The sequence below is a fragment of the Anastrepha ludens genome, chromosome 2 (genome assembly GCF_028408465.1).
Source record: "Anastrepha ludens isolate Willacy chromosome 2, idAnaLude1.1, whole genome shotgun sequence".
NCBI classification, from domain to species: Eukaryota; Metazoa; Arthropoda; class Insecta; order Diptera; family Tephritidae; genus Anastrepha; species Anastrepha ludens.
Genome location: NC_071498.1, coordinates 26814895 through 26836027, shown reverse-complemented (window position 1 = coordinate 26836027; position 21133 = coordinate 26814895). Strand labels below are relative to the sequence as shown.

Below are 21133 nucleotides of genomic sequence, written 5' to 3'. Positions count from 1 at the left end.
TTAACCCTGCGTAAAAATTGAATACTAATTTCAAAAAAAACAGTTTCAATTACCGAAATCTGTAACTACTTACAAGTTCAAGGTTCTTACATTGAAAGGTTTTCACCACCAATCAGTCTTCATAAAGCCGAAAATAAGGTTAAATGTGCAGAATATGTGAAGGCATTGAAAGCATTTATGCAAACAAGGAAACAAATTATTTATATTGATGTAACAAATTTTAATTTATTACGAGGGGTGCCTTTTATATGTCGGGATTTGGCAACCCTGGTATTGCAATCTGGCAACTGACAGCTGTATCGCAAAGTTTGACATTTTTTGGCTTTTACGTACTCTGAACGTTTTCAAATACCAGCGCTATTTGTGTTATTTACAGTAACTTAAAAGATTCATCTCGGTCCAAAAATGGAATTAAATCGTGAACATTTTCGTGCGATTATTTTTTACAACTTTCGACGTGGATTAACTCAGCAACATTGTATGGATGAGCTTAATTCATTTTTTGGCGATGAAGCTCCATCAAGGACCAGTGTTTATCGATGGTATGGTGAATTCAATCGTGGTCGTAGCTCACTCCAAGACGAATTTCGTGAAGGTCGTCCAAAATCAGTTGTTGTTCCGAAAACCATTGATGCTGTGCGCGAACTGATATTGCAAGATCGTCATATGATATATCGTGAGATTGGGACAATCTTAGGCATTAGTGGGACCAGCATACATTCAATATTACATAAACATTTGACTGTCAAAAAAATTTGTTCGCGTTGGATCCCACACAATTTGTCAATCGCTCAAAAAAAGGCTCGTGTCGATTGGTCGAAGGAAATGCTCAAAAAATACGACCGCGTGGCTTCGAAACACGTCTATGACATCGTGACAGGTGATGAATCATGGATTTACGCGTATGAGCCCGAAAGTAAACACCAGTCGACTGTATGGGTGTTTCAAGATGAGCCAAATCCAACAAAATTTGTTCGCGCACGAAGCACTTCCAAGCAAATGGTCGCCTGTTTTTCGGAAAAACTGGACATGTCGCAACCGTACCACTAGAACAACGCAGAACAGTAAATTCTGAGTGGTACACAACCATTTTTTTGCCAGTTGTTTTCCAAGAAATTAGGCAAACCAATCGCCAAAGACGGATCACTCTTCACCAGGACAATGCGAGCTCTCACACATCGGCTCAAACAACTGCATTTTTGAGCACCCAAAACATCGAATTAATGGGTCATCCGCCGAATAGTCCTGACTTGGCACCGAATGACTTCTTTTTATTCCCATACGTAAAAAACAAACTGAGAGGTCAACGTTTTTCGACACCTGAAGAAACGGTTGCGGCATTCAGAATGCATGTTTTGGAGGTACCTCATTCAGAGTGGCAAAAGTGCTTCGGCAATTGGTTCAAACGCAAGCAAAAGTGTATAGATATTATTTTGCAAAACAATAAAGTGATTTTCGATGATTAAAATTTGTTTTTGTTCTCTAATCCCGACATATAAAAGGCACCCCTCGTATGTCCTCGTGTGCGGCGAGCCATTCTGGTATTACCAGCTGCAAGAGGACAATACGCTAATCTCATTGGAGCTATTTTTGCTTTCAGAATATTTTCAAGGTTAAGCAGACAAAGGAATGGATAAAAAGAACTTCAGAGGTGGGTCAGCCTCCATGCTCAATCAGCCAGTGTGCGATAATGCTCCGAGTCACTTAACTCCTGCGTCTTGCACCATACTCAACCCAATTGAGAAATTATGGTCGAAAATAAAAACATGTTAAGCCAAACATCTGAGTTCGATCTACCTCGGGCGCGTGGAACTTTGTTTATGTATTTATTCATAAACTCATATCTTCTGGTAATTTCTGTCTAGCCTTGTTCTGTCTTGTCGTCTGGCTTAAAGCGAATTCATGTTTTCGGTTTAGGAACTCAATCACTCGGTTGTTGTTCCCAGTCAGTGCGAGAGCTTTCGTGTTTTGACACATCTTATTTTCACAGTGACAGCTCTTTCCGCTTCAAATTTTGATAGACAGTCATTGTCATATCTTCGCGAAACGCAATGAAGCTTTACGCTTAGACACCATTGGGAAATATTTCGAGCTTACCCTATGATGTGAAAGTACCGGGAAAGTTTTAATAAAACAAAACAGAGTTAAATTTCAGGCAAATTTATTTTATCTCCTTCAAAATATGACCCGTCTTTAGCAACACACATGTGCCAACGTTTAACCCAGTCCTCCATGCAACACTGGTAGACCGACGAAGGGATGACCTTCATCTCGTTCGTCGCATTCTCTTTGATCTCCGCTATCGACTGAAATCTCCTTCCACGAAGTGGTAACTTCAACTTGGGAAACAAAAAGAAGTCACACGGGGCCACATCTGGTGAATACGGTGTTTGCACGATGGTATTTACTTGATGTTTGGTCAAATTCTCCAGCACAATTTGGGTTCGTTGCGATGACGTGTTATCATCCTGCAAAATTCAACAAATATGGGCCGGTTCCCACAAGCGCGGTTCGTTTAAATTAAATATTCCCGGTACTTTCTGATCATAGGGTATTTCCAAATTCAAATTTGCTTGCCCAAAGAGTGCATTTTTGAACAAAAGTACTTTTATACGAAGCACATTTTCATCTCGGCAGATATGTTAACAAGCAAATGCCGCATCTGGGGATCGAAAAACCCGCACGTGATCCGCGAGAAGCCAATGCATCCTCAGAGAGTGAGACTTAATCGTGGTCTTTGAAGCGATAGTATAATATAATTAGCCCATTTTTCTTTGAAAATACTGCTGGAATCGTCATTTCGGTCAATGGTGGCGCTACAGACGCATTATAAATGATTTTTGTTGACGAAAGTTGAGAACAAGGGTTTGTACGATCCTTAATTTCAGCATGATGGCCTATATACTCCAAGTGATCCTTAGCGCCGTCTCGGCGACGCTAATTGGGCACCTTGAAGCTGCGATTCTTGAGGTGTCATGAAGGACGAATAAAGACATGAAAACAAATACCGGGCAAGCCACTCGTAAGATAGAGCTAGAAACCACTATCAAGGTCTTGGAAAGGTAGGTAAAATGGTTGAAGTACCAGACTGGCACTCCCCAAGTAGCACTAGAGCACCATTATGAGACCTCCAAAAAGGCAGATACTTACAGCCAGCCAGAGCTATTGATGTAATGGAGAATATTGATGGAATTTAGATTTACGTACTGCCACAGGCAGTGAACTTAATCGTCTAGCTGCCAACCCCGGGAATTTACAAAGAAAGTGCACTACAGACTCCTTTTCTGAAAGGCCACCACAGCTTCTGCAATGGGGGTTAAATGGTAAACCTATATTTTCGCGTGTTTTCATCACACAGCTGCGAGTTTGGAAATTCAATGTCGTGGAGGCCACAGGTTTTTCTGTGTTCTCTGTCTATTGTTCTGGGGCCAAAGGGTTTTCGAAATAGCATAAGAAGAAATGGGGATCTATCTTTTCTGGGCTTTCCTGATAAATAAGTTGTGCAATTTTCCTTTAACAACTGTCAGGGAGATGCCGATGACCGGTTAGGAGTTCGCTGAGACTAATTCAGTTGACCCCTTCCTGGCAAGCTCATCAGCAATTTCATTCTCCCCTATATAAACTGCGTTAACAACATGCGCTACTGCGAAGCCAGCCCAGGCAGCTATATAAATGAAATCTGGTTCCATAATCAATAACTAAAAATGCCGAAATGCAGCGAATACGCAAAAATTGATAATCAATTAATAAAAGGATTTGAGACATATACACTTGAATTTCGACATTCTCAGCCATCATCATCTATCTATTTTTTTATAGCCTCTGGTGCAAGCGAAATAACTTACTTACTGGTTTTCCTGCACTTTTTTAATATTTTTAACTTTAACTTCGCGCCTTCTAACCATCTAATGTCAATTGTCATTTTACCAACTACTAATAAAATTTCCAAGCTGGTCACCACGGCGATTCGTTAGTTGGCGCTTAGTTGCTAGGCAAAATATACGTAAAACTACAAAGCAACGAAGTAACGAGCTCAATGTTAGGACGCCTATTATAGATATATGAAAGAATGAGGCCAGACCTTCTATGTTTTTGTAGCAAAATGGAAAGAATTATGAGGCAAAGCGAATAGAATTTATACCATGAGAGACGACTGACAACATAAAGATCATACATCCAACCAGATTCATATTTAAACCAATTCGCTTTTAGTGTCAATTAACCCCTTGCCGTGCTTTAACGAGTCTGACTCGTGATGGAAATTTTGGTCCAAACATGAATATGACCAGCCCGGCTCGTGAATAGATCGTCGGGCCAAAAGTAAATATCACGAGCCGACCTCATGTACAGATAGTCGAATCAAACATAAAAATCACGAGCCTGGGTCGAGATTGAATACTAGTTTCTATCTGTACGCCACCAGAGTTAGTCACGAGTCTCATAATTGCTGTTACAAAGTAGTTTATATAATATAATTCTGATGTGTTTACCACGCGTTGACGCGTAACACTTAGGACCGAATTTCGTCGGGCTAAATGACACGGCAAGGGGTTAAAGAAGAAGAAGGCTTTTAGATAAGTGTGGCTTACAAGATTTTGTACATGAGTTACAGTTGTATATTTTCGACGTTCTATGCGATCGGTACTAAATCACACTCCATCACTACTGTTATAAAACTTTATATTTCGTGCAAACATTACATTACATGAAAACTTCATTTAGTTACCCAATACCTGTGTTGTTTATACAAATTTATTATTACACCCCTGTTAACGCCGCACTTTGTAATATTCCTCTAATTGTAGTGTTGATATACGAGCTGGAATATCTAAAACTGCAAAGCGATGGTCTGATGAAACTGCATTTGGAGACAGGGCTCACTTTATACTTGCTAACGAGCCATGGCAGTTAACTATTCGCAATAGTCAAGTGTCTGATACTGGGGTGTACAGATGCCGAGTTGATTTTGATAGAGCACAGACGTATAACAGTCAAATCGCATTAACAGTAATTGGTAAGATGTGTATGGTAATTACCTACTTGCAATGCTTTAAGTAAAATCGTATTGTCTTTTAAGCTTTACCCAAGGAAATCATCATAAGTGATGAAAATGGCACTAAACGATCAACCGTAGTTGGACCTTACAACGAAGGCGATTTTCTAATACTTAAATGTGAAGCCATCGGAGGTAAATTCATAAAACTTGTAGAAGACGTACATTCAAACAATTATCAATACAAGTTGGTATATAAATCTTATTAGCCTGAAGAGTTTGTATTCTATTGCAACCCAGCTGCATAACAACACTTAATATGCACTAATGCGCGAGCTTTCGTAAATGAGCTGCATATAAAGATGCGCTGATCGGTGAAATTTATCATTCTGCGCATCTACATACGTCACATAAGGCGAATAGATGAAGCAACTGGAATAAATGAGCATATTGGCAACGCGGAAATAGAGCTGCCTTAAATTACATGTGTTTGCACGACAGTGAGTTATACCAGTCTAAGGAGCTATAGCCATACTCGCTAGCAGCGAATCTTGCTCGATAACTTTGTTGACGAAATGACGAACAAAAATCGCCTGGTCTGGAGTCAAAGACGTTGTTGAGCCAGTTTTTTGTTATCGAAGGTAACGCCCTCCATATGGTTTGACAGGGAGCTGAAAAGATGGTAATCTGTCGGTGCAAGGATCGGAGAATACAGCGGATGCTGAAGGACCTCCCATTCGAGCTCTCATTCCTGCGGTGTAGCTGGGCAATGTAGAGCTCCTTGTTGACCGTAGCATTCTTTTTGAGCATGTCCCAGTTCACCATACCCTCCCAGTCCCACTAAACACATCATGATCTTCTTTGGTTGAAAATCCAGCTTGACTCTCGGCTGTGGCGTATCTCCTGGAGCCACTCACTCCTTTCTTTGTTTCATATTGATGTGTAGACATCAAGTCTAATCTTCCGTGACGATGCGATTCAAAAAGCGCTGCTTATGACCACGTCTTGCTCGATGACAGGCGAGATGTTAAGAAGCAATCTGAAGGCGACTTTTTTTTTTTCGTTGAGCTCGTGAGGCAGCCAGGCTCCCAGTTTTTTGATAAATCCCATTGAATGAAGGTGATTCAAAATCGTTTTATGATCGCAGTTCATTATTTCCGCCACTTCACGACTGATTTAGCGACCGAAAAGAGAAGTGACGCATTTTTTAATTTTTTAGACTATTAGTTATTAGTCTTTAAATGAACTTAAGCTTAGTGGTAACATGAAGAATCCACGTTTTGTTGTTGTACGTGGTAATAGATAATGCGATTGTTGTATGAATTATTTCGTAGCTTTATCATTTCATCTAATGCAGCATCGTTACAAAGAGCTCGTCCTGTGTGAATAAGGGAATCAAAGCAAAACAAAATTGTATAAACACGAAGTAGGCCCAGCGCACACGCATATGCATTTCAAAGGGAGTCTGCGCACTATTATATGTATACTATATTACGAGCTCCCGTCGTGAACAGAACTCACGAATTCGGGAAAAATGATATTAGAAACTCCACCGCTGGGAAAAATTATTTTAATATAGTAATTCCAACCACTTAAACCAAGTTCGACCTACTGTTACCAACTTTTTAAATAAAATTCAGCTATTTTTGTTTACATCGTTGAAATTGCAAGCGTTATTTAAAAATATAATTAAATAAAATAACGATATTTAAAAGGGACTCCATTGCTGCAGCAGTTTTATTTGTAGAGAAAGCAGCTACAAAACAAATATTTACCAGTCGAGCGCAAAATGTTAATGGATGCGTAACAAACAGTGACCATAAAGTTGAAGAGATGTTTGGCTAAAATGGAAGAGAAGTTATGTTCGTATTGAATTGCATTGCAAATAACGGGTGAAGAAAAAAGAGAAACAATGAAAGATTTTTTTTTACAATAACACGATTTACCAGCGTTTTATGCGCATCAGTGGATCGCATGAGAAAATAATTCACCCTTCTTGAGTAAAGTTTTTGTATTATAACCGTAAAGGTTATCTTAGCATAAATGCCCTGCTGGTAACTTACACATTCAAATAAAAGTTGTGTTATTATTAAAATATTTATACATCCAGATATGCGCTAATAAAATGTGTATCCGATGTTTTTTTTTATTATTTTTGTTATTAGTTTAGAAGCGTTATTCAGTTTTTAGAGGCGCTGTATAATTATTGTATATTTAAAAGGATACTAATAAGCAATTTTCATTTGATAATGATTTGTGATGATGATAACTTCTGCTACCGTTGTGCGTTTTTAACGTCTTCGAAAAGAAATCAGACGAAGTAAGCTGGATACTGCGTCGGTGACTATTGACACCACTTCGTTCCTCGATTTAAGGTAGGCCTGAAAGTGTTTTCAATAATGCGCTTGGAAAAGCAAAAGACATTATTGAAAGGGCATTGCTTAATACACTTGTATAACACATGGGCTGAAAAGTTCCTAGCCTAACACATACATGGCACTAGATTTATTGCATTCGCCACTTTTTCAGTTAGTACTAAACTTAAGAAGATAGCTGCTCAAATTTCATGAAAATGGCTTGAAAAGTGTTATGGGGACTCTGCTCCATCAGAAACACCAATAAAACGATAGTTTGTCGTAGAGACACCGATGATGCCCAATATAGTGGACGTCCAAATAAAGCGGTAACAAAAGAAAACATCAAAAAAATCCACAACATCGTTTTGAATGATCGAAAAGTGAAGTTGTGTGAGGCTGACATCGTAAAGACATTAAAAGAATGTGTTAGCTTTATATTGCAGGCGCATTTGACTATGAGAAAGCTCTGTTCAATGTGGGTTCCGCGTTTGCTCAAGAACGTGGTAATGATTCTGAGCAATGGCAAAACTGCACGAATTGAACTTCGAATTACTCCCACATCCACTGTATTCGCCAGATTTGGCTCCCAGCGACCACTGGATGTTCGCAGGCCTAAAAAAATGCTCGCCGGTAAGAAATTTCGCCCGAGTGAAGAAGTGAGGCAAAAGATAAATCGTTCTACAAAAGTGATATTGAAATGTTAAAGCGGCGCTGGAATGATTGCGTTATTCTAGATGGAAATTACGTTGATGAATAGAGCTAATTTTGATCAAAAAGAGAAACGTGTTTTTTTTGTTCGGCCCGGGACTTTTCAACTCATTTGTTACTATCGAGCAGAAAAACCAATCAAACAAAAACAAAACAAAATTGGAAATTATTTTATAATTATTTTATAAATATAATTATACATTTATGTAAATAAATTCATTTTAATAAGTACATGTGCAGTATTTATTTTAAATCATTTAATTTTATACTTATATTTTTATTTCACGAATTTCGAAAACGGGGAAGAATTTCGTGATCACGTTGCAATTGATAATAGCATTTTCTCCGATTGAATTAATATTAGGCTTGAATATAGAATACTCGTAATGTTTGTATCAATGCGTTATCAAAACTGAAAAAAAAAAACATAAACTTGCCAAATTTTTCCCTATGCGCTTTAAACAACTGCTTCTTCTGACTGGAATTTTTTGCTGACACAAATTTCACCAGCAGCATTAAACCAAACATGGAGAAAAATACATATGTAGGTCAAAACGAATGGATAAGATAAAGATAAAAAGCTAATAAAGCTAATCCCAACCTTAAGCCTGTTAAATCAAACGTCATTATCATAACAAAGTTAGACGATGCCATGCAAAAGCAAGAGAAATTCGGACTTACGCAAATACGGATAGCAGATCAAAAGAGTACAAAAAACTGCCAAGAGGGAAATACTGCTTGAACTCAACCATGTTCGTTAAGAGGTATTCAAGAAAGGTGTACAAAATCTGTTTAGAAATACAGCAGAAATAAAATAATCTCTAAGATTACTTCAATAGAGATTCATGATTTGGATGAGATCAACCAAAAAAGATGTCATTATTATTATTGGCGTATTGGAATTACATAAATTAACATTATAAAATTAGGAACTTAGCCTATCTACAAAACATTTCCAGCCCTCTCTGTTACATACCATGTATCGTAATTCGCTATGGATGTTCGATTTGGATGTTTCATTATTCATATGATTCTAGTACCGATCGGGTTTCATACCAAAACTGAATGCGCAATGTTGTTTGCATCCTTTCTTAACGTGTGATTGGTCGATCCACCCGTATTTCTAGCGCTTAGTGTCGTTATCCATGCGTTTTTGCTTCGTGATTTCCCATAGTATTTGATTGGATATTGTTCTCGAAATTCTGAAAATTCTCATTATTCGCCGTAGGCAGCGATTGCCGAAACATTGCATCTTGTGTATAATGGTTTTTTTTTTGTATAACACGTCTCGCTACCGTAAATGAGCACTGTTTTTACACAGCCGTTTTTTGATTATGGGTGGTTTCTATACCTGCGAAAGGGGAGCGTTTTGCCTTGCTCAGGCGGTTATTTACAGATGATATAGCAACGGCTATTCCCAAGGCAATAGGTGTTGACCAGGTGTTACCTGTGCTTTGATTTTTTCCCTCAAGCCAGAGCCTGCACAAGTGAAAATCGCACCAGCAGCTGCTTTCAGTAAGATGAGAAGAACCACAATGCAAAATAATGCAACAAATAAGCATTATGTGCGGTCTGCAATTTTAGCGGACTGACAAATAAAAGCTATATTGCTGGATCCGCTGTTATACCTTTGGCGGTGCGCTTTCAAATTGGAGAGCGTGTCTATTTCCTACAACGAACACTAATTTCCTAAAAATCCACACTAACTGAATTTCTTGAACTATGTAGTCGACCAGATACTGCCGTTCCACGATGCTTCACGTGGGGCAAGCAGTCAAAAATTGGAACTCACATATGACAGCATATTTATGGACAATTATACACAGTTCAGCAATTGAGTATGTTATCTAATGTATAATATATCAGGAAATAAAAAAGTACAATGTGCATCCAAAGCAAATCGAATACATCTTCTTGGGATTGTTATTGGTATACGTCCCTGAGACGACACTTGCGGTGTCCCTTGTAGAATTTTTTACTTAAAACTTTTGTATATTGTAATATTTTAACCACGTAATTGTTTTTTTTTAATAAATTTTCCATGTAAATTATTTAAAAAGAGGACCAAAAGACGTATCGGGTAGGAGTTAGAGTATTAAAACATAAACAAAATTATGTAGGTCTTTAAAGGTAGTACTTACGTATGAGCCCGATTTATAACTAATATTTCAAATATACTAAACGCCTATTGGACCAAAAAGTGAAAACTTTAACTCACTGTTAAAATTTTTTGAAGATACGCGGGGTTTCATTACTACGCAAGGACACTATCGTTTCTAATTGGTTTGGTTGAGACCCTAAGCAAGAATTCTAAAATGTGTATATAGTATTCTTCGTAAATAGGCAATAACTCTGAATCGAGGAATCACCAAAAAATACTTTATAAAGAGCACTTTTCAAAGAATTCCATACAAAAATGTACGGTCATAAAGTTGAAGCTCGATGTGCGTTAATTAAGCATATTTGCAGTTTTCTACTAAGATATAGTATTACATAAATGCTACAATATGTTGGTATGTTGTATTGGATTTATTATACCTTTTTACAAATCCAAATGGCTAATGAGACAACTCCACTAACGTACTTAGATAAACAAGCTGAGTATTAAAAACCACATTATAAAAATATGAAAAAATTTATTACAGGCAATCCTAGACCTGAATTGGTATGGTTTTACGAAGGCGTCCAATTAAAGTCTGAAATGAGCTTGGATGTCGATAAAAAGTCACTACAAAGTGTCATAAAATTCGGGCCTTTAAAAAGAGAACATCTGAATGGGCGTCTCTCATGTCAAGCGGGCATTCATCAAAAAACAGCAGCTATCGAGGCTATTGTGCAAATTGATATGAACTGTAAGTACAAACTCGCATAATAAATTAACCTTTTCAATCATTAATCAAGTTTAAGCAAATATTATATTTTATTTGAATTTATTCTAGAGATGAATTTTTATATTCAATATCGTAGCTAGGATGTTAAAAATATATATCGGATGATTTTCCGGGATAACATTATAATATATGGATGGGAGAAATACTCCATTGGAATTCTTTTTCAAGCTAAGCTTCCCTCCCAGTGTTGGAGAGAAAGGATTAAGAGTGAATGAAGGTAGACAAAATGTCATAAATTTTTGCTGCAGTCAGCTCCTCACATATTCCTCTGCAATTATTTGTCTCTATAGAGTCTCGCGCCGTAGCCGAATAGGTTGGTGCGTGATTACCATTCGGAATTCACAGAGAGAACGTCGGTTCGAATCTCGGTGAAAACACCAAAAATTAAGAAAAACATAATAGCGGTCGCCCCTCGGCAGGCAATGGCAAACCTCCGAGTGTATTTCTGCCATGAAAAAGTTCCTCATAAAAATATCTGCCGTTCGGAATCGGCTTGAAACTGTAGGTCCCTCCATTTGTGGAACAACATCAAGACGCACACCACAAATAGGAGGAGCTCGACCAAACACCCAAAAAGGGTGTACGCGCCAATTATATATATATAGAGTCTCAAATCTCGTACATTACACGCCCCTTTGTCGCACCCTGCCCCGTTCATCAAGACATACAGTGGCTCACAGTCAAACCGAAGCAGCAATCACTTGGGGCAATATTAAGTTAAAATCTCGCGATTGTATTACTCAAATAAGCTAGGGGAGCTCGTTCATTTTACATGTATTCACACACTCGCTCAATCAATCGTTGTTCAAGTCGAAATGAAGCAACGTAAGTGGAGACTGTGTTGGTTTTTTCGTATATCACCAACACAATCTCAATACTTCCGCAAACAAACTATTACCATGACACATGTAACGTCTTTCAAATTCGCTGAGAGCCGGTTAACGGTTTGAAATTGGCCACACCGTCTGCATTTTTTCACCAGGGATTCTAATATCCAAATTTACGAAGCCAAAAAATTTGATATTTTATTCGCTAATGAAATTGCTGGAAATCGGTAAAGAGGAACATTTTTCAAATACGTTTATATATAACCGACTCTTAATTAATGCAATTCTGAAGGGCGCTCTTATTAGAAACAATTTTATCACGTTTCCAAGTGACATTTAGCTATGCGTCTTTTGATTTTATCTTATGTTTTAAAAACTAATGAATAGTGAAATGCTCTGGCAAATATCCCCCATCACTTGTATTGAAAAATTCTGCCAGTCCTTAGATATTTATTGTATTATTACACTTATACTAGTATAAAGAGTGGAAAGATATTTTAACATTTATATTTATTTCGTACATCAGTTCCACCTCTGAATATTCGTTTACTTGGAGCACGTCAACCACTCTCTGCCGGCCTCCGATATGACCTCTTATGCCAAAGTGCCGGAGGAAGGCCCCCCGCAGTTATAACATGGTGGCAAAATGAAATCCGACTAGAAAAAACCACAGAAACTGTAAGTACGATATTTCATATGCATACACTTCTTAATATAGCTTTTAAAGAATGCTAAAAAGATTGGTATTCTTTCGCGGCTCATCTTTCTTTCTACTTACGTCCCACAAGCCGTGTATTTGTTAAGGTTGACATTGTTATGGGTGTTAATACTGGTTCCTAATAAACGAAGTCTCTTACAATCTCGAAATCATTACTGTTGGGTGCGAATACGTCGAGTGCATCTGGAGGATGGTGTGTAGAAGTCCACCCAAGTGGGGAAAGTCCCTGATTGACATTCACTTCGGATTAACCAGGATGATTCTTCTGCATACAGTCTAAGCAGCTCGCAACTTCCGGGATACGCCTAAGTATTCTCTGGGTAGCTCCCGAGCATCCGTTTGAGAACGAGCAACTGTGAGAAGGCGAAGCATCCCAGGATATCTGGTTGTACACTGAGTTTGCGACCCGCCACGTAAAAATCCTTCCCAATGAAAACGACAACAAAGCCTCGGATGAGAACTGCTTATTTTATCCACCTACCTAGAAATATGTCTATAAAAATAAAAATACAAATATAACTAAACAAAACTTACGTAAAATAACTTTCGAGACATGAGGTTATAACGGACCCAGTCTCCAATTCGATGGATCTAATTCATATCTAGCAGACTCTCAAACTTATCCCAGCCAGTATTACTCGGATTCTCTTGAGTGACTCCTATTCCCAGTTCAAACTGTATGATCCTGTGACCTGATTGGGAATACACGAAGAAAACCTCACAACCTGACACCTAATGTCGTTCATCTGTCCACATCCAAGAGCCGCAACTCGCTCTGGCTTCCTTTATCAAGGGCGTGTTTTCTCAGGTCTAGGCCCTTCATTAGCTTCTGCGTGATGAGGATATAAGCTGGTTCCATGACTTCTCCGAATGCTGCAGACCCAGTCACTGGCCAGAGTTCCCCGTCTGGTGAAACTGTCACCGTGGCGGGCATGGTTGACACTCGGATCATCTGAGTTACCGGATCGTTTCCAGCCACGGTGACCATAGCTATCACGCCTCATGGTGACAGAGCGATGGGAGTAATTCAACTGGAAGCCCTTACCCTTGTTGAGCCTGAGTCCCTTCCTCTTCACTGCTACTGCTAAGGATGTGCCAAGCCGAAGCTACGGACCTTTCCACTCCGCAATCTTGGGTGACACGCTTGCAAGCCATTCCACAATTTTCTTTTCCTAACAGTCACCAAGCAGAAGACCTGGCTGAAGTACATCCCATAGGAAACCAGTGGAGGAATCCAACTTTTGAAGACCTTTTCCATTATAGTCTCCTGGAGCACAGTTAGGGTATCCGCAGGATAGTTCGTGAACAACGCCACCAAGCGAATTCTTTTGCGGGCCTACGAGTAACTAAATAGTATGCTGGCCACTCTTATCTCGTATAGCTGGGATACCCTGTCGTTTTCTGGGCATGCTGTACGTCCTCGCTACTTTTTGATACTGGCTGCTTGCAGGGTAACCTGCTTGCATCTCCGGTTTGTAGTTTCCCACTTCCCCGTTCTGTGCCAAATGGGGGTGGTTCCGCCTGAGGCGGTACAGGATTGACAAGATACGTTCTGGGGCGGTTTCTCTAATTCAATATATATGCAATAAAATTCAGGTGGCAACGCTACACACAAAATTGGTTTTTGTAATAGATTTTACTTAAAAATATAATATTTGTCTTAATACATGTGCTGCAATATTTATGTCTATTTTTTGATAAATCGTTTTTTTTTTAATACAATACAGGGTGGTAACACCCTACTAAAATTAGTTTTGAAGCATCTATGATACGTAGGCGTAGCCGACATTATCAATAAATATCGCGATATTTGAATCGCAATACTGGATCGTAATATTTATTGATCGTGTAAGGTGAAATATAAATGGATCACAAAATATGTATTTAAAAATATGGAAATCTGGATTTATCTGGATCCAGAACTTTGAATTCAATAGGTTGTGGCCTATGGCTGTAACTGGATATAAATTGCATATATTTCCAGAGATATGCACTATAAAAAATTCAGTTTGTATGGGATGTGGCACGTCCCCTTGTATAATCGAAATAAAAGCTATTCTATCTGTTATCTACAAAATTCTTGTTTTCGTTTTGGTGTCAGAGGTGTACACACCAATTCACATATTTACTTTTTTACCGTCGGAAAAATAAAACAAAGTAAAGCCAAACATATCAGTTGAAAATTTTTGGAAAAATGTTTAGTAATGTTCGTTAAAAAAAAATAAAAAAAGTTAGCTGCTGCCATGGTTGTAGCAACACGCGGAATAAGGATACAGCTATGAAACATTTTAAATATCCTGCTTCTTTTGTAATCTTAAGAACAGGCCACTCTCTCACCCTCTATCCGAAATAATGAATACCGAAAGGAAGTTCTCATGTAAATTTAACATTTCTGCATTATCAACTTTACATTTCGCCAAACAATGTCGTAGTAGCATTGAAAATAATCAAAACAACAGGTTTCACCATTTTATGAAACTAGGCCTCTTCTATTCGCCACTTCTCCGCTTGACTAACCTAACGAAAAATTTGCGTGTGAAAGCAACAACAAAGTTATCGAGTGAGATTCGCCGTTAGCGAGTATGGCTATAGCTCATTAGACTGGTATAACTCACTGTCGTACAAACACATGTAATTTAAGGCAGCTCTGTTGCCGCTTTGCCAATATATGTTCATTTCTTCCAGTTGCTTCATCTATTCACCACTTGCTAACGTGTGGCGAAAAGAAGACGCCTATACTCGTAGAGTGTAAGCGAAAATTCTCTCCCAAAGAGAAGAAAAGCCAACAAGTTAAGGAACGGAAACTTATCCATCACTTGCGAAAACCGGTAGAAGAAGACATATCAGCTGAGTTTTTTACAATTTTTTGTGTTCTCCAAAAAAATTACCATAAATATACTTTATATACTCCAGCTTTTTATGAATACATTTTCTATTTTTCGACGCTGACTGTAAACTGCAATTTTCAGACTGGCGCAAAGCAAAAGTGCATAAAGATTCCATAAAAATGCAATGTAATGTAAATCCGAAAATGCATTGGAATTGTTAGCCTAACATTGCCTAATTATTGTTATTTATATTTGGGCCTTCTATTTCTGTATGGGAAATATGGCTTAATTTTTATTTTATTTTAATTAATTAATAAAAAAATTAGTAATTATTAATAATTAATACTAAATTTAATTAATTTTTAAGGGTTAATTATTTTTTGGGAAATTGATTACCAAAATAATGGAGAGGAGTTGTTTAGAAACAATTTTCGCATGACGCGGTGTAGCTTTAAAGAGCTAAATCTTTCGACTTTGGAAAAGAAAGATACAAATTTGAAGAAAGCCATTAATCTTGTGTATCCATTGCTTCTACGTCATGAGATCGTCCACTGAATACCGTAGTGTGAGTAATATATTCGAAATCGGAAAAACCAGAGAAACCAGTGTTTGCGGAGTTTTGCAAGCAAGTACGGAATGTACTCGTATTACATTATATCACTGGTACCTCAATCACTTCCCTTTCAGCAGAGAAAAGATAAGAGGGTGTATATATATCTGGGTTCATCCAAATTGGGTTTCTTCGATGAATTGGCGCCATTGGTATGCTTTAACTCTTACATATGATTTTTTTTTTTTTTTTTCATTTAATTTCCTAAGATGGTTATCATTAATGTACATAAGAACACATCCAGGACCTGAAGAAGGCGTATATTGTTATAATTATAAAGGATGGCATTCAGCCTTGCTTTTGTTTTTAGTTGTCGCCAGGTAAATTTGCTTAATTTGAACTACATACATATTTTTGTAACTTAAGTAAAATTGCCCCTATTTTGCAGATGTCATTTTCTTTACATTAATGCTCTCCAGGAAGTTGTAACGACTCATATACTCGTATTTATGAGAGGTCGTTATTAAAGAAAGAGCTGCAGAACTGTACCGTACTTGCTGAAATGAGTATACAATTCGAGTCAATTGGACTTGTAATTCACTTTATCTGTCTATTGAATTATTTGTACAGTACATATTTGCTTATTATTATTATTATTATTTTTTTTTTTTTTTTTTTTAATATATTTTTTATTATTATTATTTATTATTTTATATGTTTGTAGATTCCACAGGGTTGGTAAGGAGATTGAGAATAATATCCATAACGCGAGTTCAGTTATAAATGCGTGCCGCGGTTTTACAAAACTCTTTAGTTGAGGAGAAAGATGACTTGCCCAGAATTTGGTTAAACGAACAAACAATAAACATGAAGCCGAAGTTTCGGAAACGCTCTTAGAAAATATTTTGGTAAGTACGTAGTCACATGCCACTGCTCCCAAGAACCAAGAATCACCACTCTACTCTCATAAATCTGTTTACTTCTCCTACTTACCCTCTCACATCTCTCCTACTTATTTTCTGCTTTGCTCTTTTACTATGGCCGTGGTTATGCAGATCTGCATTTGTTCGCATGTGAACTGCCAATTTCAGGGCATGCGGAACAATTGTTGTAGATCTATTTTTACGTGCGCATTTCATCACATAACTCTTCATTCGAAAATGACTTCCGGGCAAAGCACTCCTCGCAATTTAGAACAAAGGAAATACGTTTATTAAACAAAAAATTAAAAAACATGTCGGTGGATCAATCGCTGCCTTTATGCGCTAAAAATGTTGAATAGACCATTGGGATTAGAAGAAACATTTTGTTTTTAAATTTCTCTTTTGATCTTATAATTACGCCACTAGAAAGATTTCGTATAAATGAAAATATAGCTGTCAAAACACCAAAGTGGCAGCTCACAGCGTACGATAAACCACATGCCATAAGCTATGTGATTTATCGCATGAGGTCTGCGATGAGAGGTTTCCATTTGTATTATATCACATAAGATGATTTGCATGCGATCAGCGTCCGCATGTCGAGACAGCGTCCCCATGTCGCTCTGCTCTGTTACTCTGTTGTACTTAGTTTGTTACAGAGTTGCATTCCGGAAAATGGATAATGAAATATAGGCACGATATACTGGCATGTAAAAAATTGTATATTTTGAAACTCTATAAGAAAAGGTATAGCGCCAGATCACGGCCTTTTGGTTTATAATGCGATTCTTAATAATACGGCACCTTCACAGATCCGTATGATGAAAAGAATTCAGACGTGCTCAATAACAGACCGTAATTCGTCTCTGAACGAATTTGACAGAATCTGCTGTTAGGCTAATGTTACTTGGGTTACTTGGGATATGTTTACAGAAAAACTGAGATCGTATTGGTGATATACGAAAAAAATTAACACAATCCACACTCATATGTTACTTCGTTGCTATCTGAAAAACGACTGGATGGGCGAGTGTGTGAATATATGTGAAATGGCCGTGCAGAATTCGGCTGCCGAATCCCATGTGACGTAGCAGCCGAAGTTCTCCTCGCAATTTTCTTTTTCACCTTAATTAAAGAGCAAACCTTTTAAATCTATCATCTCTGGCTTAGCCGGACAAATTTTGTCAACGATCTCTCTCTCTCTCTCTTCGTGTTCGATGCACAGGGTTCGCCAACTAAAATTTCAGCATAACCACGGCCTCTCCGTTTTCTCTATTGACATATGACATTCTCTTTCCGTGGACATATAATAACAACACACCTATTTTTAATCCTATTTTGGGTCCTAAATGATTTTTAATTAAGAAATCCAAGAGACTTTGGGTAAGTATTTCGTTGTCATTCCTCATTTCTTCTTCCAACTTGGTAATTTTTTTAAACTTTGTCGAACTCATCGTGCATTACTATAATATAAACTTTTCGTTTGCTTTTCTCGTAGCGCGCGCATTGGAGGACGAGGGTTAGCCGAAGACAACAAGTGCGACTGCAATTCGATGGGGGTTAGAGATGAGGCTGACGGTAACTCATCAAGCCATGGCGAAGGTGCCGGCTCTGACACCACCAACGGAGGGAATATAGACGCTTCCTGTTATTTGCCTAAGATTGTAATAAAAAATAGTTAAATAAAGCATAACATGAAATTTTATGGTAGTATAATGCTCACGGATAGTCAATGCTCTCCTTCACTCACATTCTTGATAAGGTGAGCGCCAATAATTGTACGCACGTCTTCGTACAAACTTCACGCCGACTGTGAACCTCTTACGGCCCAATCGGCTCCTTACATTTTCCGAAAGAAAATTGCTTTTAGTAAATCTTATATCTTAAAAGCTATTGAGCAGTCAGGTTGGCTATTTTGTATTTTGCGACTAATGCAGACAAGGCATACCCTTGCTTTGATAGCTCGGAGAATATTTTCTGATAGACGTTCGTACTTTTTCGTACACATCGCAATTCGTTTATCTTTTACCAACACAATTCCACGAAGCAACAACTCCTCTTTCTGCGATACGCTGCTGGCGTTTCCGTTTTTTACTATTGAAGTTATCGAGTTGCGTTTTTACAACTAACGATAACTAATCGATAAGCCAAAAGTTAAATAAAAAAAAAAAAAGTAAATAAAAAAGAAAATAGTCACTTGTTATGTGGCCTTATCGTATTATTGACTTCATTGCAACTGCAAAATTCCTATAATGGCAGAGGAAATTGTGCTAATGTATGCGCCGATGTCGGTGTAGTAAGAAGGGATTAATTAGAAGAAGCTAATATGGAGAGATGCTGGGCAAAAGCGATCCGTTTTTGCAGTAGTAAAGTTTTTTTTATATAAAATGTGCGCTTTGCAATGTCGATTTGCTGTAATTTAATAGAGGAACTTGAACCAATCGACCCCCAAAAATCAAGTATTCCCTTTACACTTCGTTTTCTAGGGTGTTTGTATTTTTCTGCCCTTAGCCCATACCAAAAATGCGGATTCAATGGCGCGAAAACCTTAGAAATGTTGGGAAACCTTATTCGGTAATGACACTCTAAAGAAAACAGAAGAGATGGTGATGAAGGATCGATGATGAAGAATGTAGTGGAAGGCCGTCCGCATGGAAAACTGTTGAAAACATAATAAAGTGAGAGAAAAGTTGGTCAATAACCGCAAATTAACCATTAGAGAGCTGGCAGAGGATTTGAACATTGCTTATGGACCCGTTCAGGACATTGTAGTTAATGATTTGAGTTTGCGCCGTGTTGCTGCAAAGTAGGTCCCAAAAGACCTGAGCTTCATGCAAAAAAGGGGCCGCGTGATATCGGCAAAGGCTGAAACATTCGTGGTACCACCATAAATCAGCTGCAGACGTACCTTCATTCCTCTATCTACCTTAACTTCGACTTCTGTTGAAGTAGGCGTTGCCTTGTCAAGAACTGGAACTGCTTTGTTAGTTGCTTCTCTTTCGCCAGTTGGAGTTGCGCTGAAGGGCGGCCTACCATGTTAACTTGAGGAAAGTTTATCATGCTGACTATAGCATCGGGTTGACTTTAGAAGGGATAACTCCAGCTCGAGCATATGGAGCCAAGCGCGATGCCCATAAATCTAATAAAACGGTTTCGCCCTGAGTGCTACCGCCAACAGATATATCTCGCAAAAGTTAGCTAGGTTTAAGGTCGCCTAAGGGCATGTGGCCCAAACAAGTTATACGCGTAGCTGCCGTTTACCGCCCGTATCGATTCCGTGCGGTAGCACCGTCAATTTGTTAGGTGTTAGCTGTGACATAACCAGATTATACTTCCTGTGAAACTCTCGCAACCAGCACTGTATGGGCAGAAAATACGATTCTATGTTTGTATCGTCCATACTTGGCGATTTTTTCGTAGAGCTATAATGGCGTCTACATGGGATTCGGGCATAAGAGTTACGATTTCTGCAGCTGGCGGTGCAATTACAAGTTGACTTGTATTCAGTGCCTGCGATAGTGCTTGACATGAGCTCCTTCGCCAATTTGAGGTGCGCATCATAATGTTGTTCTACAAATTGAAGGGCCGCTTCCGCTCTGCAGATATTTTTTAGAAGCTTTTTCAGGGCAGAAATACACTCGGGGGCTGCCATTACTTGCCGATGAGCGACCGCTAATAGGAAAACCCTTTTCTTTCATTTGATGTTTCATGCTCACAGTGGGTTTCGAACATTTGCCCTACCGAATAGTATTCACGCACAAGCTCATTCGGCTACGGTGGCCACCATAAAACGCACCTTCAAAAATTCAATGTTAAAACTTTGCATGTTAATGGACAGCTAAATTTTGTTTTAATAATTAATTCAAGAAGTAGATCGAGACGATTTGTTTTAGCCAGCGAATGCTTCATTATTTTTTCTTCTTATGATATACATACATACATATTGACATATTATTATTATTGACATGTTCAGGTGTTACAATACATATAGGTATATGTACTAAGAACTTAGTCTATCTACAAAAGATTTCCACATATTCCGATTGCTGGCTAGGAATTTTAATTATTGACATATGTGTTCATTAATTTGATTAGTCCAAAAATCTCCAATATTTGTACTAATTCAGCTTTTCATATATGTTTTGAATCATTATTTCAGACATCAAGTGACGGGAATCAGACAACAAGTACGTTGTCGGTCACTTTTGAAAAATCCGATGCCGGGAAATATCTCTCCTGCAAAGCGTATAATCTTGCTATAACAACAACACCCTTGGAAGATGGGTGGATACTCGACATTCAATGTAAGTTATATTATAAATTCGTATTTATCGTTAA

General features: G+C 38.2%; 1 protein-coding gene across 2 annotated transcripts in view; it reads left to right on the top strand.

Annotated features, from left to right (window-relative positions):
* Window positions 1–21133, top strand: part of LOC128866307 (nephrin) — a 74028-nt gene that overhangs the window by 15154 nt on the left and 37741 nt on the right. For both annotated transcript variants that reach the window (XM_054106933.1, XM_054106924.1), the window contains exons 3-7: window positions 4806–5014; window positions 5078–5188; window positions 10704–10910; window positions 12303–12454; window positions 20955–21099. In XM_054106933.1, coding sequence (XP_053962908.1) covers window positions 4806–5014; window positions 5078–5188; window positions 10704–10910; window positions 12303–12454; window positions 20955–21099 — 824 coding nt within the window. The remainder of the gene's footprint in view (window positions 1–4805; window positions 5015–5077; window positions 5189–10703; window positions 10911–12302; window positions 12455–20954; window positions 21100–21133) is intronic.